The sequence below is a fragment of the Oryctolagus cuniculus genome, chromosome 4, assembly GCF_051225735.1.
Source record: "Oryctolagus cuniculus isolate XC-2025 breed Fujian yellow rabbit chromosome 4, ASM5122573v1, whole genome shotgun sequence".
NCBI lineage: Eukaryota > Metazoa > Chordata > Mammalia > Lagomorpha > Leporidae > Oryctolagus > Oryctolagus cuniculus.
Genome location: NC_142870.1, coordinates 143546143 through 143564862, shown reverse-complemented (window position 1 = coordinate 143564862; position 18720 = coordinate 143546143). Strand labels below are relative to the sequence as shown.

The window sequence follows — 18720 nt, the reverse complement described above, 5'->3', positions numbered from 1 at the left end:
GGATGAGGTTTGACCCCCAAAAGACTCACACGCTGGAAGCCCAGTAATGTTGAGAGGTGGGGAAACCTTTAAGAGATGGGGTTAAGCAGAAGGTGGTTAGCTCACTGGGGGAGTTGCCCTCAGAGGGATCAATGGCGTGGGACTGATTCTCACATGTTGTGATAAAACAGGGCCACCCCACGCACTAGACCCTTCTGCATTCTGCTGGTTCCCTTTCCATTTTTCTGCTATGCTGTGATCCAAAGGGGCCTTCACAAGAGTCCCCCAAAACTGTGAACCCTATAAACCTTTCAGTCCCCAAACTGTGAACTATATAAACCTCTTTTACTATAAAAGCTTAAAGAATTTGTTATAGCAACAGAAAATGGACTAATACACCATGTCATCTTAAAATGTGCAAGACTGTCAATATTTTATTTAGAACTTTTGCATCAATATTCATATGTACTATGTAAGATTGATTTGTGCTTTTTGTATAATTTTTGCCAATCTTAGGCATCAATGATATTCAGAAAAAGAAAACTTAGACTTTATTTTCTCTATCCTCTAATAGTTCTTATAACATCAAGGATTATTCAGTTTGGTAGTTTCCCTCCTGAAACCATCTTGGACAAGGACTTTCATGGGGTTAATTCTCTGATTATTTCCCTCTACGCCTATGGAAATTTGCTTTAGGATGAATTATCAGTAAGTCCTATTTTCTTAGGACATTAACCACCGCTTTATCAAATTTATTTATATCAAGTTATGCAGAGTAATTTTATGTTTGTTTGAAGATTCTGTTTCAGTAGCAATTTCTTCCTTTTTTTGTATTTGTGCTTCTTTCTGAAGTGGGTAAGCTAGACTACCCACTACAATTGAAAACTACAATTTACTAACTCTAGAATTGGTTTTCCAAGTACTTTCTGCTTCAATCTTTATTTAGAATTTCTGAGAAAAGCATTAAATGTCAAAATGTATGAGATTCAATTAAATTAGCAATCACAGAGAAATTCATAGCTGTAAATACTTTATGTAAATCATAATTAAGTGAATTAAACATTCAAGTCAAAAAAAAAAAAGGAAAAATGGAAAAAAATAAAGATAAAAGCCCCAAATTCCTAAACTTTTATTAATTCAAGTGCTGATAAAATAGAAACCAACTGCTACCTTATTCTTCTAGATGGGCTCCTGGATTTGGACTGCTGTGGGATGCTATCTAGTAACAAGATCGAAGTACAGGGCGACGTCTCCACTGGTGGCCCAGGTATCTGAACTAGACTCAGCACAGAGGTACAGTTTTTCTACATGAATCTTGAAGAATACTTTACTACTAGCAATCAATCACACAGTATGAGCAGCTGCATTTGAGCAACTTGATCCTTGTTAGTAATTAATAGTAAGCTGAACTATGCCAGAAATGACCTGTATGCACTTATGATACCTACATTAAAAATAAAGCTAAAACATACCAAAGTCAATAGGATATTAATCTCAGCAATTAAGTATAAGATTTTATATTTACAAACGTTTAGTATTTATATTTTGTTAAATTTTATCTACTATCTTCAATTTTAATTTATATTTGACAGATTAGGAGCTGACAAGGCAATATTTGTAATAAATGAGAGGAAAGTATACATAATTACATATACAATGATGTAACTTTGTAAAACAAAATATACTATATTTTATACATTAAAATATTTACAGTGGTAATAACTCCTTGAAGGCAAAAATTCCTCTTACTCATTTTTATAGCTCCATCTCAGAGAATAGTGCTGAAAACAACAAAGTGAGTAACATACTCATGTTTCCCAAAAAAAGGGTACCCAATCAAGCAAATATATGAAATTTTAATGTTCATATATGAAACATACAAAGACCTAAAGACCAAAGTAAATATTTACCTGGAATTTCCAGGGATAATCTCATTATTACAAAGTTAAGCCTGAGTCAAAAATCCAATTATAAAAAATGGAGTCTCCAAAATCACATTTGTACATAATACAATACTGAGACAAGTAAACTGCCTTATGTTGCTGCTTCATCATCATCATCAGCTGCAGAATAGATGGCCTGATTTCTCCTCTTAATTTTCTTTCTTTGTGCAGGTTCATGTTCATCACTCAGCCTCTTCAACGGCTCCTCTGTTAGGTCCTTGCTGTCCTCTGATTCCACAGCCCTATCAAGCTTCCCCTCTCCACCAGCTGGGGAACCCAGGGTATCATCAGAAGACACAACCATGGAACCTGGCAAGATCCTGACATCAGAGAAACTTGCAGACAAGTCAGAAGCTTGATCAGAAGGTTCTACAGGTGGTGTAGTGACGTTGCTATCTGCATTTACAATACTGTCCTCATCTTCATCTTCTTCGTCTAGCATTATCTCATCTGGATTAATAGACGACAGTGCAGATGTGTCCGTGTTGTATTCACTCCGGTCCTCTCCAGAGTCATCACTCTCTACATCATCCTGCTCTTCATATTCACCACACAAGTGATGTTCTTCCTTGGCCTTCTGAAGCCTGACATTAATGTCTGTGATGCCAAGTTGGGCACAAAATTCAGTAGTCTGAGGATTGATCCTATGAACCAGCTGCACTTGCATGTGTGGCTTGCTAGGGTCATAACAAGCAGCTGTTATGCTAAAATTACATGGAACTTTGAGGTCATAATTCAATTTTTCCAACACTTCTTTCATAGCTTCTTCTGTTGCACTATAATCCCACCTGGTAAAAGCCCAAAAGAGTATCTTTGTACATTCTGTCAAGCTCAGACAATAATGATGCAATCTAACTATGGAGTCCAGATGCAAAGAAAAAAATAAATCAACTATCAAAGTTCCAATTAGAAAAATTATATTCAGCAGGACCACTCAGAAATAAAAACAATTCTTAGAAAAAGTCACCATTGACTCACACCCCAAAATAAGTATAATTATTTTAACATGTCAATCAAATCTTCACTACATTATAGTTTTATGCACATTTATTGACTCATAAACTTAGCTGGGTTGATGCTCAACAGTCCATGTTGTTATCTCCTTTAGATAGAAAACATAGTTTTCTGGACTACACCAGTCTATAAACGTTGAATTATTCTGATACTCTCTGAAAAATAATTCCCTTGATTAAAAATAAAAGTACTCAGTGCCTATTGGGGCCAGAGGCTTCGGCCATCCAGTCCTCCAGCCCTATGCTGGGTTTCCCCCTGACAGAATGGCCAGGGACTTGATTGTAGCAGGTAAAGCCACAGCCTGCAGTGCTGGCATCCCACATGGCCACCGATTCAAGACCCAGCTGCTCCACTTCTGATCCAACTCTCTGCTATGGCCTGGGAGGGCAGTAGAAGATGGTCCAACCCCTGCACCCATGTCAGAGACCCTGAGGAAGCTCTTGGCTCCTGGCTTCAATCAGCGCAGCTCCAGCCATTTGGGGAGTGAACCAGTGAATGGACAACATCTCTCTTTCTCTCTGCCTCTCTAACTCTTTCCAGTAAATAAATAATCTTAAAGAAAAAAAAAAAAAAAAAAAAAAAGAACAGCCTGGGACTTGGTAAGAGGTATGCTGAATGCCCACATCCCAGCAAACATGGTCTCTTGCCTACTTCTTCCCCCTTTTGCAGACCATGACATGGTCAGTACCCACTGGATCCAGATCACAAAGATGGAGGAAATCTCAACCATCAAGTGCCACTGGCCAGTGGTCAAGCAACTGCACAACTCCATGATCAAGATCCCACTGCCCCATAGGATCCTGCATCACTAGCACAAGCCAACTTCCCCATGACGAGGTCTAGCAACTTCTAGGTGCAGGGCCCTCCCACACCAGGTCTTTCCAAAAATTTCCCCACCTCCCCTCAAAAAAACTGCAGGAGATAAAAACTACACAGAGGATCTAATTTATAGAAAGATGAAAGAGGCAAGACAAGCCTCAAATAAGGTTGGATGTACCTTGTATGCAGGCCATTATTTTCAGGCATATTCCACAGGCTCCCGGTCACATTAATGAGATCATCAGTAGCCCTGAGAATAGTGAGCCACTCAACATCATACTCCAAGTAGTCAGGGGCACTGCGGTCATGTTCTATTTCTAATACCTACAGGAAAACAGCAGTCATTTTAAGAAACACACCCTTAATAGTTTTAATAATTTTAATATAATTTAATAAAATCAGAAAGAAATTCAAAATTAATTTGGAAACATTGCTACAACTTAAATATTCCCAAAGGATTCTCAAAATAAAAAAATTACAAAAAGCACAGGTAAATTCTGAGAAAAAAAAAAAAAACAAAAACATTAATAATACAAATTTAATCCTTGGAAGAGTAAAACTATATTGCAAAGATATTTCATTTTCTTTTTTACCTGAAGGAAGTCTCTATGTGGTAAGCATTTGTCCAAGGCTAAAAATTTGGTTGATTTGGCTGTCTGTTCTTTATCCTTGGCCTAGACAATGTGAACAATGATTTAAGAAACAATGTTACAACACCACAGGTAATTTTCACAATGAGTAGGACAGAAACAGTATCTCTTACACACATCTCTAAGTTGTGTGTCAAAGGAATGCATCTCCTTAACAGGTTGCTTCTAAACCCGCTTGTGCAGCAATGGGTAAGGCACTTAACCTCTCATGGCTTTAATTTCCTTACAGAACTCAGAGCAAAAACTAAGGATGATGATGAGGATGATAACATAGATGAAAGCACGTAACACACAAAGCAAGGAACTGACATAGCATTAAAGATGACAGAAGAACTTGAAGTAAACTGGCTGAGTAAAACTGTTCAATTTTGAGAAGAAACCACAGGAGAGAATCTCTGCAGCCCTGGATTGGGCAAGGATTTCCCAGCTACATCCCCAAGAGCAAATGTGATTTACCCACAGAAGGTAGCACTACCCAGCCACAAGAAGAATGAAATGCGGACACCTAACACAACATGGATGACTGTCAAAAACAAGCGGGTGAAAGAAATCAGATGGCGAGGATGACATATTATATGGTTCCCTCCATATGAGAGTTCATAAAAGGCAAATCTTTAGAGACACAAAGCAAATGAGGGGTCGCCTGGGGCTGAGGGTAGGAACAAGGTGAACTGCAAACAGGCACAAACAATCTTTTGGGGTGATGGACACGTCACGAAACTGGAATTATCACTGCACAACTGTGGAAATTTGCTAAAAATCAACTGAGTTACACACTTAAAACAGGTTAGGTTCATGACATACAAATTACACTCCAATATCACTATTTTCTTTTCAAAAGCAAACTGACAGAGAAGCAAGCATAGGGGAGAGATCACAAATACGAGTCCTACAGGAAGCAATAAAAAAGTGACTCACTGAGAATAGCAAGGCACAGGGAGGGAAAAAGACAAGGAAGCAGCCTGCGGAGACCCAAGTGTCAGTGCAGTTCTGGGGAGGTACTGAGCGAGGGGAGGACACAGATCACAGGCAGGTCTTAGCAATGAGGAAGCTCTGAGGAAATGTGATCGTTGGTGTTAGTGACGGGGCTGAAATATAGCCCGAGCAAAGTTAGAGGCGGTTCAGAAGCCAAGAGAAAGGGATCACACCCATCATGAAGGCAGAAATGCAAGGGCCCGAGGCTGACATCAGAAGATGGAGTAGGGCAGGAGTGGAGAGCAGCAAATCAGATGTTTCATTAACATCCAAGAATGCGGCAAGTCCCGAGAGGCAGAACAGAGTAACAGAGAGGTGGCAAAGAAAAGGTGACTGCGTAAACAGATGACCTGGACTTTAACTGAGCAAAATCCCTGAGCAGCAGTGGCCCAAGGGAAAGTGAAGGCAGAAGCTTCTGCCCCCCAGACCATGAGAGAGAGTGCACAAGTCATCTACAACAGACAGGGCTTACAGGAGTACTTTGGGACAAAACTCCACACACTGTGTTTGAGGGCTGTTAAAGGGTTACCTCTAACACCGGAAAGTATTTGTTCAAGTAGGTTTGGTGAGGACTGCACATCTCATTCCATGCCTGAGAAAGCCAATGCCCACGAATCCATTAAAGACCCTCAGAAATCCTACAGATGTCTCCAAGGAGAAAGCTCTAACTTGTGCCCCACCCCATCTTAGCACCCTTCTATCAAGCTTGTTGTACTGTTTTGTAATTGCTTATCACTTCCTCCCACTGGATACTGAGCTACTCAAAAGGAGTTATCTTTTATCTCTGTCTCCAGTTTTACAACTGTGCCAACTGTGCCTAGGCCATAGGTGTCCACTAAGTGCTTATCGGTCCCTACCTGATGCTGCATCAAGGCTGCGAACTTCACATGAAGGTGTGCAGAAAACCAGTACGCAGGCTTCAGGTGCTCTAGAAGCTCGGAAGCGGCAGGACTTCCTAACGTGTTATTTTCCACTTCTTGTCGGAAAAAAGACTTAGTCTTAAGAAGTTGCTTCTTATTTCCATAATGATATATACTTCTTGGCCAATCATGAGATAAGAATATATCTACAGGCTGCTTCAGCTTTAAAAAGAAAACAGAAAAAGAAAACTTAAAAGCATGTTAACTAAAGGCAACTCCCTCCCCCTTATCCCCATGACCACACAACCACTTACCCACTTAGGTCTCTAGATTTCTGGGTCATGCATTCTAAGGATACTTTGTTTAAGGGAGTCATACAAATACTTGGCTACTCATTCATCTAGACAAAGAAACAGCTTTCTGTCTCATAAATCATCCTTATTATCTGTGGTAAGGCAGGGCAACTGAGGCACACTTTGATTAGAATGCCAATCAGCCAAGGTCTTTAATATTGGGCTTTAAAATATGCGATAACTGGGGCCAGTGCTGTGGCACAGTGAGTTAACACCCTGGCCTGAAGTGCCGGCACCCCATATGGGCACCGGTTCGAGACCCCGCTGCTCCACTTCCAATCCAGCTCTCTGCTATGGCCTGGGAAAGCAGAAGATGGCCCAAGTCCTTGGGTCCCTGCACCCACGTGGGAGATCCGGAAGAAGCTCCCGGCTCCTGGCTTTGGATCAGCACAGCTCCGGCCATTGCGACCAATTCGGGATGAACAGCAGATGGAAGACCTCTCTCTCTGCCTCTCCTCTCTCTGTATTACTCTGATTTTCAAATGAATAAATAAATCTTTAAAAAAATATATGTAAAAACTAGTCTTCTTACCTCTTTAGTAAAGAAACGACTATCTTGAAAATCAAGAGGTATCAGATTTTATGAGACCTCTAATATTTATAAACCCAAAGATTTAGCAGAAAAAATTTTTTTAATGAGCTCACATAATAAACATTTCAAAAACATTGTTTACTATGCAATATTTAATGAGGCAGGCTTTAGCACAGCAGTTGACACTGCTTGGAATACCCACACCCCATATTGGAGGGCATATGGTCTAGTGGTTGAGTCTGCTGTAATATACCTGTTACATACCTGTTTTAATTTATAGACTTCAATATTTCTCACATGATATATACTCCTTATTGTAGATGGATTATAAGGGGGGCATTCAAAATGACCTTAAATTGAGAAAGAGAAAAAAAGCTGTATTTATTTCTCTAAACACTACATATGCAAATACAAACACACACTTCTCCAAAATTGACATTTGTCATTAGTGCTTTGGCTCTTAAAAATTTTATTAAAACAGTACCCTTAACAGACTGGTATTCTCTACTAATAATAGATCACAAACTATAAATCCAAATAATTGAGGGGTTATTTTAAAAATTAAATTATATTTAATTTTCAAATACACTATATATTCATATAGTTCAAAATTTTTAAGAGGTAAGTGTTTAACAAGCAGCTAGGAGGCTAGCTGGGATGTTCACACCCCATATCACAGTGCATAGGTTCAAGGGTTGCTCCACTCCTGGCTCTAGCTTCCTGCTAATGCGCACCCTGGGAGCCTATAGTTGGATCCCTACCACCCACATGGAACACTTGGATTCAGTTCCCAACTCTCAGGCATTTGGAGAGTGGACCAGAGGACTGGAGTTCTCTCCTCTTCCTCTCTGCCTGTCAAATAGGTAAAACAAATTAATTTAAAAAAATTTTTAAGTTCATGGAAAAAAAGTGGAATTAAAGATTAAGCGTGTTGGTTTATTCTACTCTGTTTTTGAAGCAGTTTTTTATTAGATTCCACATATACATAAGATCTGTGTCTGGCTTATTTCACTCAGCATATTATCCTCCATGTTCATTCACATTGTCTCAAATGGCAAGATCTCCTTTTCAGAGACTGAATAATATTCACATAGACATATGTATTTCACACACTTAACATTGTTTCCATATTTCAGCTGTTAAATACACATACTGATGTGTATTCAGTATTATTTATTGTATAATAAAGTTCACTGTTCACCTGTCCTCAATCCCACTCCTTTCATCCTTCCCTCTTTTCACCAGATGAGTGCTACTCCCAATCTGGGGACTATCATCTACTTTATTATCACAGTATAATAAAGGCAGTATACTTTAATACATATTCTGGTTTTTTTTTTTTTCACTTTACTTATCTTTGATATCTTTTCACATTAGTTAAAGATAGAGCTACTACTGCTTTCTAAAAAGTGGCTTCATAGCATTACATCATATAGTTAAATCAAAATATATTTAATTAGCCCTTACCTTGTGCTATATAAAGAAGGTTGAAATAAATAATTTACATACACCATTCTGCATTTGTGGAATCTATCTTATAGATAAATCCCTGGCAATGGAACTGCTGGGTCAGTTTTTTTACCATTTCCAGATATATATTACTAATTGTCTTCTAGAGAGTACTTCTAATTTGTACCCACACCTGCCACATAGAAGTCTATTTTTGCATTTCCATGCCAACAGTTTAGATCATGAAGAACAGAGCAGCAGGGAACGGACTTGTGGGTTAAGTTACATTCAGGACGCAAATTTCAGCAACCAACTTAAGAAATTTTTTTAAATCAATGTGACTGCAAGCTATTCTTTCAACTTTAAAACCAAGACAGTTCATCCAGATGGAGTAGAATGAACAAGCACATTGCGGTACACTTATGCAATAGAATATTATGCAGGAGTAAACACACTAGAGTTAGAGTCACATGTATCAACATGGATTTCAAAAACATGTTAAACAAAGCAGCAAGTTGCAGAAATAGGATACTTAGAAAGCTTAAATCTCATTGTACAATACATTGTTTAAAGGGCCTACATGTGACGGAATGATATAAAATAGGTGAATGATAAACACTAAATTCAGAATAGCAGCTGCCTGGGAAGGAGAAGCAGAAAAGAAAGGAGAACGGGACTGAGGGCAAATTAAACAAGGAATTTCAATTTTATCTGTACTTCTTTACTTCTTCTAAGTCAAAATTAAAAACAGAATCCTAACACTTGATAAAACTAGATGGTGGGTAGAACACAGACATACATTACAATGTTCTCTATATTTTTATATGTATAAAATATTCTGTAATAAAAAATTAACAGTCCACAGGATAGATCACTGAAAAAGTCAAACTACATATTATGCCTGTTACTCTGGAGCATGAGAGTTCTCAAACTTAAAAAATAATCCTCAAAACAATACCTTTTCGATAGTCATGAGATTTGAAGATCCCCGAGATTCCGCCAATCCTCACGCCTCGGTATTTCACCACACCAGCCAAACCTGAAAAATTGCATGCGCCATGAAACAAAATTATTATAGGCAAAAGCAATCTCTTTACTAACTGAATAAACCGATTAGAGGTCTGGATCCCCATGCAGTCCTAAAATTATCTGAAGATTAAGCATCATGATGAAGTTACTATTATATTAACAATACCAACAACACATAAAGTAGACCAGGAAGAGGAGGCCTGAATGCAGATCAGCCGAGAGCCCAGGTAGATACTGGAAGGAACAAATGAAATCAAACATTGAAAGGGAAACAGACATAATTTGGCATCTAACTGAATATGGAGCTGAAGCAATAGGAGGGGGAGAGATGAGGGAAATGTCCTGAAATGGATTTACACACAAGAAATCTGAATGGCAACAGATATAAGGCATACCGAACTTGTATTTTCTACAATTCTTTTCTCATTATCCTGTGACGATTTCATCTTTTCACAACCCTACACTTGTCAGACAGTAATGAATCAGTAATGAAACAGAGGAACTAGATTTCAAAAGTTATTTCATATTGGAAAAAATCTATAAATGGTTCTAGAAAATATAAACATTTAAATAAAAAGATGAAAGGACTGAGTAGCTTGAAGGAACTGAATTGAAATGGAAGTCTAATCAGGTCTGTAAATTCAAACGCAGATTGTAGGAAATGCAAAGGGTAAAAGCACATTTTAAACAACAGGAGTCCAATCGGCTAAATTCAAAATGCAGGAAATTACACAGGACGAATTTCCCATTTTCTTCAGCAAACAAATGTGAAACAGCCCAAGATATTTCAGAGTGCTGACAATCAGATGAAATGTGTGGACCTTGTCTGGATCCTGTGTGACCCATCAATTGCAAATGCAGGCATCTTTGTAACAAAGTAATTTGAACATGAAGAAGACAGTAGGTAAAAGGAATTACCTGCTATTTTCCTTATTATAGTACTACAGTTGTAATTTTTTTTTTTTTTTTTTTTTTTTTTTTTTTTTTTTGACAGGCAGAGTGGACAGTGAGAGAGAGAGAGACAGAGAGAAAGGTCTTCCTTTTTGCCGTTGGTTCACCCTCCAATGGCCGCCGCGGCCGGCGCGCTGCGGCCGGCGCACCGCGCTGATCCGATGGCAGGAGCCAGGAGCCAGGTGCTTTTCCTGGTCTCCCATGGGGTGCAGGGCCCAAGCACCTGGGCCATCCTCCACTGCACTCCCTGGCCACAGCAGAGGGCTGGCCTGGAAGAGGGGCAACCGGGACAGAATCCGGAGCCCCGACCGGGACTAGAACCCGGTGTGCCGGCGCCGCTAGGCGGAGGATTAGCCTAGTGAGCCGCGGCGCCGGCCATACAGTTGTAATTTTAAACATCTTTATCACTTCAAGATATTTTACAGGTGAAATAAGCTCACGGCTAGGATTTGCTTCAGACTACTCCAGTCATCTGCCACCAAAAATCTAAGGGGGTGTAGGCTGAAAATAAGTATGCAGAATCATAACAGTAACTGAAGTTGCCTGACATGTAGATTCAGTATACCATCATCCAGTGTAGGCTTAACAGTGAATTTCCTTTATAAAAATCTAAGGGTTTTTTAAAAATTCATTACAAAAATAAAAAATAGTGTGTAATGTCTTTGAAGTTATATTAATTACTGTTTAAAACACTAGATGAAACACAGACCTATTTTCACAATTAAGCATTTAATAATTAACTACTTTAATTCAGTGTCCATGATTAACAACATTCCCAAATCCTGAAGGCACTTTCATCATTTCATAAAAACAAAAAATAGCCCAGGAACACTTACCTAAGTAGTAAATGTTTGGTGCCACCCAGCCTCCATAGGGTAACTCCTGCAGATGATTTGAGGCTTCATGGTTTCCCCCAATGAAGATTGTGAGAACTGGGGCCTTTTTCTCTCCAGAGTAATACCTAGAACATAGAGGCAAGGTTTTCTGTTACCACAGGTAGGCGTTGCAGAAAAGCAAAGACAGGTCCAGAAGAAAAAGCTGAGCGGACTTAAAAAAAAAAAAAAAAAAAATGAGGAGGAGCTTAAAAGCTCGTTCTAAACTTATTGCCCGGTATCCATTCATTTGTGTCCTTAGGAGCGGGGAGCTGCCGCTGTGGGTTTAGAGCTTTGTCAAGTTCATTGCCACAACCTGAGTTTCCACAGCTAGGACTGGTACACAGCATGCGTCCCGTAACAACTCCTGGATTATCCCACGGTCCTCTGGAGTACAGGGCACAAGTGTGTCCTCCTCCAAGGCTGCCCTCAGCCGCGACCTCTTGGGAAACAGGTAAGACAGGTGTATGGAAAGAAGGAGGGTGACATCTCAGCGCCACGTCCTAGAAACACCGAGTGAACAAAGACGGGGACCCAGGGAGACAGGGGATTCGAACCCAGTGCCAGCTCTCCGCCAGCCGCCCGCTCCCGGCTGGTCACACCCCGCTCCGCCGGGCCGCGCCCCTCACCTGTAGAAGGTCTGCATGTGACGGTACTTGGGCGGCACGGCCATGCAGCGCAGGTCGGCCTCGTTGCGCACCGCCTGGAAGTCGCCGCAGCACAGGAGGAGGTCGATGGGCCCCGGGCCACGCCGCTCCGCCAGCGCCAGCGTCTCGTAGATCTTGTCCAGCTCGCCATGGCAGCAGCCGGCCACAGCCACCCGCATCCTGCCTGCCCGAAGCGGGGAGCGCCGTCCGCGGCGCCCAGGCCCGACTGCGAGGACGCACACACTGCCCGCTCGGCTCCCGCCAACATGAACCGGGCAGCTGCCGCGTTTTGACTCCTGCAATAGAATTCACTTCCGGTTTCCACATCTCGCGAGAGAGGGATCGGGAAGGGCAGGGCTCACACCGGGATCCCAGGGCGCTCTCAGGCTAAACCCCGTGCTTTGTCTTCCCGGGCCGGTCCTGAAGACCCAGCGCTCGGACCGATGATAAAATTTGAAGCCGGAAGAGTAAATAAAATCTTCAGAAGTAGGAACTTAGTTTGATAAAATCAAGGTAAACAGGTGAGCAGGCACGACTGGTGAATTTCCTAGAGCAAGCCTCGCCCAGCAGAAACTGTTGCCTGAAAGTGCATTAGAAATTAAAGATCTTTTTTAAAGACCCTCAAAAATAATAAAATTCACTTTTAAACTCCGCCCCCATCCCGCCTTAGTGCTTCTAAATTAAGCCTTTTTTTTTTAAGGGGCCGGAGGCGCTTCACTTTCCTGCCCGATACTCATTTGCCTACCTAGAATGAAAGTTCAAGGAAAGCAGGTGCACGTCTCAAACTTTCTGAGACAAAAGGACCCAACTGCTAAGTGAAGACTGAGTGGCCAAGACGGACCAAGCAAACGATGAAAATACCTTTGGGAAATTTAATGAAGAAAAGATAATCGAATTAAGGTAATACAGAGAATAATTTAAAAAAAAAACATGTTTTAAAAACTAGATAAACAATATTCTAGGAACGAAGAACTGAAATTAATTGGACATGAAGCAAGACATGTAAACATAACAGTGACAATAGGAGACACTGGAAAAGTTGGAAAAGATATAAAGACGTGGTGCCAAGTGATTTTTGAGCAAATTCTTTCAAATTTATAAGCTATTGTTATTGTGATATTCAAATTGATCAAGAGGATAGAAAAAATGGAAATTGATATTTCTAATTAGTTTTTGTTTTGTTTTGTTTTGTTTTGTTTTGTTTTTAGTTTTGACAGGCAGAGTGGACAGTGAGAGAGAGAGAGAAAGGTCTTCCTTTTCCGTTGGTTCACCCCTCCAATGGCCGCCGCGGCCGGCGCACCGCGCTGATCCAAAGCCAGGAGCCAGGTGCTTCACCTGATCTCCCATGGGGTGCAGGGCCCAAGGACCTGGGCCATCCTCCACTGCACTCCCGGGCCACAGCAGAGAGCTGGCCTGGAAGAGGAGCAACCGGGACAGAATCCAGCGCCCTGACGGGGACTAGAACCCGGGGTGCCGGCACACTGCAGGTGGAGGATTAGCCTGTTGAGCCATGGCGCCAGCCCACAACATTGTCAAATTTGACTTTTTCCATTTCAGTTTTAATTTATAGGAATTGTTTCCTCCTGGATTCTTTTCTCTGGATAAAAATTAATTAATTGATCTATAATACAAAGTAACAAATCAAATCTTAAGTGCACAGTTTGATGCATTTTTACGTGTATAATCATCCATAAAACTCCATTCCTGGGGCCAGCGCTGTGGCACAGTGAGTTAACACTCTGACCTGAATCACCAGCATCCCATAAGGGTGCCCGTTTGACACCCGGCTGCTCCACTTCCAATCTAGCTCTCTGCTATGGCCTGAGAAAGCAGTAGAAGATGGCCCAAGTCCTTGGGCCCCTGCACCCACGTGGGAGACCTGGAAGAAGCTCCTGGCTCCTGGCTTCAGATCCGTACTGCTCTGGCCATTGTGGCCATCTGGGGAGTGAACCAGTGGATGGAAGACCTGTCTCTCTCTCTCCTCTCTGCCTTTCTTCTCTCTGTATAACTTAATATATAGTAGTTTAGGAAGGCCATGCTGATAGGTGGCCTATTGAACAGAAGGGGCCAGTGCTGTGGGGTATCTGGTAAAGCTGCCACCTGCAGTGCTGGCATCCTATATGAGTGCCGGTTTGAGTCCTGGCTGCTCCACTTCCGATCCAGCTCTTTGCTGTGGCCTGGAAAAGCAGTGGAGGATGGCCCAAATCCTTGGGAACCCTGCACCCGTGTGGGAGACCTGGAAGAAGCTCCTGGCTCCTGGCTTTGGATCAGCGCAGCTCCAGCCACTGCAGGAATTTGGGGAGTGAACCAGTGGATAGAAGACCTCTCTTTCTCTCTCTCTCTCTGCCTCTCCTCTCTCTGTGTAATTCTGCCTTTCAAATAAATAAATAAATCTTTTTTTAAAAAACCTTTATGAAATAAGGGGGTGAGCGATGGAAATATCCAGATATTGAGTTTTTAAGTTAATTTATAAATTAAGTATTAAAACAATAGGGGCTGGCGCCGTGGCTCACTAGGCTAATCCTCCGCCTGCGGCGCCAGCACCCCGGGTTCTAGTCCCGGTCAGGGCGCCGGATTCTGTCCCGGTTGCCCCTCTTCCAGGCCAGCTCTCTGCTGTGGCCCGGGAAGGCAATGGAGGATGGCCCAAGTGCTTGGGCCCTGCACCCGCATGGGAGACCAGGAGGAAGCACCTGGCTCCTGCCTTCGGATCAGCACGGTGCACCGGCCACAGCTCGCTGGCTGCAGCGGCCATTGCGAGGTGAACCAGCAGAAAAGGAGGACCTTTCTCTCTGTCTCTCTCTCTCTCACTGTCCACTCTGCCTGTCCAAACAAACAAACAAACAACAAAACAAAACACAAAAACGAAAAAAAAAAACCACAATAGGAAAAATATTCATTCTTGCTACCTGTAGTCTTATGATCAAAGTGATTCTGGCTCCTACAACCACCTGGTGGCAGCACAGGCTCTACGAGAAAACTTTTGAGATGCCAACAGGTCCGTGGTGCTAAACTGTAAAACTGAAATTATAAGGTGGTAAATGACATTGATGGGTAAGAGTTCTGTGCTACCTCTCATCTCTGAACATTAAACTTATCAGACCCCCCACATACTCTTGCTGATTTCTTTCTTTCTTTCTCTCTCTCTTTTTTTTTTTTTTTTTTTTTTTTTTTTTTTTTTTTTTTTTTTTTGACAGGCAGAGTGGAGAGTGAGAGACAGAGAGAAAGGTCTTCCTTTTGCCGTTGGTTCAACCCCCCAATGGCGCGCTGTGGCCGGCGCACTGCGCTGATCCGAAGGCAGGAGCCAGGTACTTATCCTGGTCTCCCATGGGGTGCAGGGCCCAAGCACTTGGGCCATCCTCCACTGCACTCCCTGGCCATAGCAGAGAGCTGGTCTGGAAGAGGGGCAACCGGGACAGAATCCGGTGCCCTGACCCGGACTAGAACCCGGTGTGCCGGCACCGCAGGCAGAGGATCAGCCTATTGAGCCACGGCGCCATTCACAATGGTTTCTAATAAAACAATTTTTAAACATCTACTTTGGCTTTGTACACACACATATTTTTACCCTCTATACACCTGATGGATCACTGACATATTTCCCATTGCAAAGCCCTGCACTTTCCTTAGCTGACTGGTTGCTTAGATGAATGCTCAACAGTCCCAGTTGTTAGAGTCCTGTTAGGCCCATGGGAATTCTGGAAGATCAGGAAAAGACTCTGGACCAAAGAACCCTGTGCCAAAGTTGAGTCAGCCTCTTACTCCCCAACCAACTTTAAACAAATTAGTGAACTCTCACAGTCTCATGTTGATTCCTATCTGCTGAGAGCAGCAGCCACACCTTTATTCCATTTTAACACCCTTGTGCAATGTGCACAATCAACCTGCAGTTAGTATCTGTTGCGCTGTACTTGTCTCCTCTACACCACTGTTAGTCCATGTTCTCTTTCTCTCTAAAGCATTTCCTCTACTTTCTAATCTTTTTAAAGATTCTTTGAAGTTCCTTTTGGGACCATTCAGTTTTTGGTTTACACCCATCTTTCTACATGTTAAGCTTTTTTGTTTTATTTTTGTCTAGGTATGTTTGCTTTGTTTATTTGACAGGTAGAGTCACAGACAGTGAGAGAGAGAGAAAGGTCTTCTTTTTCCGTTGGTTCACCCCCCAATGGCCGCTACACCAATCCGAAGCCAGGAACCAGGTGCTTCCTCCTGGTCTCCCATGTGGGTGCAGGGGCCCAAGCACCTGGGCCATCCTCCACTGCACTCCTAGGCCATAGCAGAGAGCTGGACTGGAAGAGAAGCAACCGGGACTAGAATCCGGCTCCCATATGGGATGCCAGTGCTGCAGGTGGAGGATCAACCTAGTGCGCCACAGCGCCGGCCCCTAGGCATGTTTCTATTTTTTAAAAAATGGCTTTGTTTCTCATTCTGGCAATTCTACATTTCCATATATTTCCTTATATGCTTTTAAGATTTCTTTTTAGCTTAGTTACTTCTTATTCCGTTTTTCAATCGTTATTATAATTATTGGAAATGAAACTGCCCCAAGACAGGTACAAGTTTCTGTGTACAGAAAAGTCAGTATGGATATTTCCCTGTCCTCAGAACAGTGCCAAAATCAATGTTTTGTTTTTATTATATGGAGGCTAAATAAAAATTCGTTCTTATTCCCACCCCAATTTCTACTCATTTCTTACATTCAAAGAGCGAACCTAAAATTATTTAGTAGCAGAAGTTGAGCTAGCTAGGCTAATCCTCCACCTGTGGCGCTGGCACACCGGGTTCTAGTCCCGGTCGGGGCACCGGATTCTGTCCCAGTTGCTCCTCTTCCAGGCCAGCTCTCTGCTGTGGCCCGGGAAGGCAGTGGAGGATGGCCCAAGTCCTTGGGCCCTGCACCCCCATGGGAGACCAGGAGGAAACACCTGACTCCTGGCTTCGTATAGGCATAGCACGCTGGCTACAGCGCACCGGCCATAGTGGCCACTTGGGGAGTGAACCAACAGAAGGAAGACCTCTCTCTCTCTCTCTCTCATTGTCTAACTCTGCCTGTAAAAAAAATAAAGTTGAGCTAGAAGCAAAATTCCTGATTCTGGAGCCAGCACTGTGGCATAGTGGGTAAAGCCTCTGCCTGTAGTGCTAGCATCCCATATGTGTGCCGGTTCAAGTCCCAGCTGCTCCACTTCCAATCCAGCTTCCTGCTAATGGGGCTGGGAAAGCAGTGGAAGATGGCCCAAGTGCTTGGGCCCCTGTTACCCACATGGGAGACCTAGAAGAGCTCCTGTCCCTTCTCTCTCTCTCTCTCTCTAACTCTGACTTTCAAAATAAATAAGTAAATTTCTTTAAAAAAAATTCCCGATTCTGCAAGCTTAGAAGTTTGCTATTCAGTGCTTCCTTCTGGTCAAATGGTCATGTCACTCTTCTGAAAGTAAAACAGGAAAGCCCAGGAGGCAGAGGTGTGGATGCCCCAAGTCACATTCTCTAGTCCCCCTCCCCTCTGATTTTGGCTACAACTGTAGTGAAAGTTTTGCATAAACTCATATTTATGCTGCCTGACTCTGCCACCTAAAGAACAAACCCATTTTCTACAACAAGCTAAGTCGTCCCAGTTCTTGTACAAAAACCATCCAGAAGGGCAGGGACTTCATAGCCCTGGAGAAATCCTTAACGGGGATGGGAGTGGTAGACAAAGGCTCCAGCCTCAAGATGGGAATCCCAGGGGGTCTTCTGTATGTCTCTCAGGGATGGTCCAGTAACAGACACTCACACTTTTGCTTCTTTTCTCACTCTCCCTGACCCACCAATTTTGTTCCCTGGAAGAACTTCCTAAATAACATGTACACACATCTTTGTCCCAGGCTCAAGGTAAGCGCCAAATCTACTCAAACATGTAATAAGTGACTGTGCTAGGAACTGAGATAAAAGACCAGGAAGATCCCATTCCTAGTGCCTGTCCTGAAATGTATAATGAAGTAAACAATCACACACATACACACAAAATCCCTGCAAATTACAGTATACAGTTGGGGGTGCTATGTTAGTGGTAAGAACAAAGGGATGCATGAAGGCATGGGGAGGGGGTCACCTAAACCTATATTCAGGGGAGGGTCTTCCTGGAAGATGTATTGCTTTTATTAATGGATGGCGTGTGCATAAAACAACTATGATTGTATCATATAAATGTCAACTGAAAATGTGATAGGTACCGCTGGGATGCTGTGTGTAAGGATTCAGCTCCACCCCATTGTGTATACAGTATGTGACATGATTTTAGGTAGTGCATGGATGGACATTTCAACTTTTTTTGTAGTTATCTATGTTAATGTTCCCTAGATTAAAAATTAGGAGCACAACCCATTTGATTTCATGAGTATTCTCATTGAGGATGAGTATAAAATCTTTTTTATGAGTTGACATTGGCTTTACAGAAAAATACCGAGTGAATGATAACACCCAACAATAGCATAAGTGGTCTGCAGATTAATGAAGCTTGGGAAATACTATGGTAGTAGAGGAATATCTAAAATGAAATTCCTGCCTCCCAGGAACTCAACAGTGTGCTAAGTAACACAGACTCCTCCTAAACAAGGGTGATATGTGCGACCACAAATTTAGAATCCAAGTACAGGAGAAAGATAGCAAAACAGTGAGGA

General features: G+C 42.3%; 2 protein-coding genes across 7 annotated transcripts in view; one reads left to right on the top strand and one right to left on the bottom strand.

The window, feature by feature from the left end:
- ARMC8 (armadillo repeat containing 8) overlaps positions 1–18720 on the top strand; it is an 862269-nt gene that overhangs the window by 729407 nt on the left and 114142 nt on the right. For 2 of the 6 annotated variants that reach the window (XM_070072756.2, XM_017346800.4), the window contains exons 1-2: positions 12404–12594; positions 12774–12973. The exons of 1 other annotated variant lie outside the window; for it this stretch is intronic. The gene's annotated coding sequence lies outside the window, so the exon portion shown is untranslated. Of the gene's footprint in view, positions 1–12403; positions 12595–12773; positions 12974–18720 lie in introns of those variants that run through there. 3 more of the 6 variants (XM_089332202.1, XM_089332201.1, XM_070072761.2) reach the window with 2 other exon arrangements.
- DBR1 (debranching RNA lariats 1) lies at positions 887–12390 on the bottom strand. The gene is made up of 8 exons (XM_008266223.5): positions 12056–12390; positions 11391–11515; positions 9533–9613; positions 7390–7475; positions 6238–6462; positions 4349–4429; positions 3934–4079; positions 887–2710 (listed from the first exon to the last, which is right to left on the bottom strand). Exons 1-8 carry the CDS (start codon positions 12250–12252, stop codon positions 2014–2016), a joined length of 1638 nt encoding a protein of 545 aa, XP_008264445.1. The 5' UTR covers positions 12253–12390; the 3' UTR covers positions 887–2013.

Bases quoted from the DNA above. Each gene is read 5' to 3' on its own strand.
- DBR1 (XM_008266223.5), bottom strand. From the start codon at position 12,252: ATGCGGGTGGCTGTGGCCGGCTGCTGCCATGGCGAGCTGGACAAGATC. The intron at 11,516-12,055 runs GTGAGGGGCGCG...TCTATGTTCTAG, and splicing joins CACATGCAGACCTTCTACAG to GTATTACTCTGGAGAGAAAA. The intron at 6,463-7,389 runs GTATGTAACAGG...TTCTTTTTAAAG, and splicing joins AAGTCTATAAATTAAAACAG to CTGAAGCAGCCTGTAGATAT.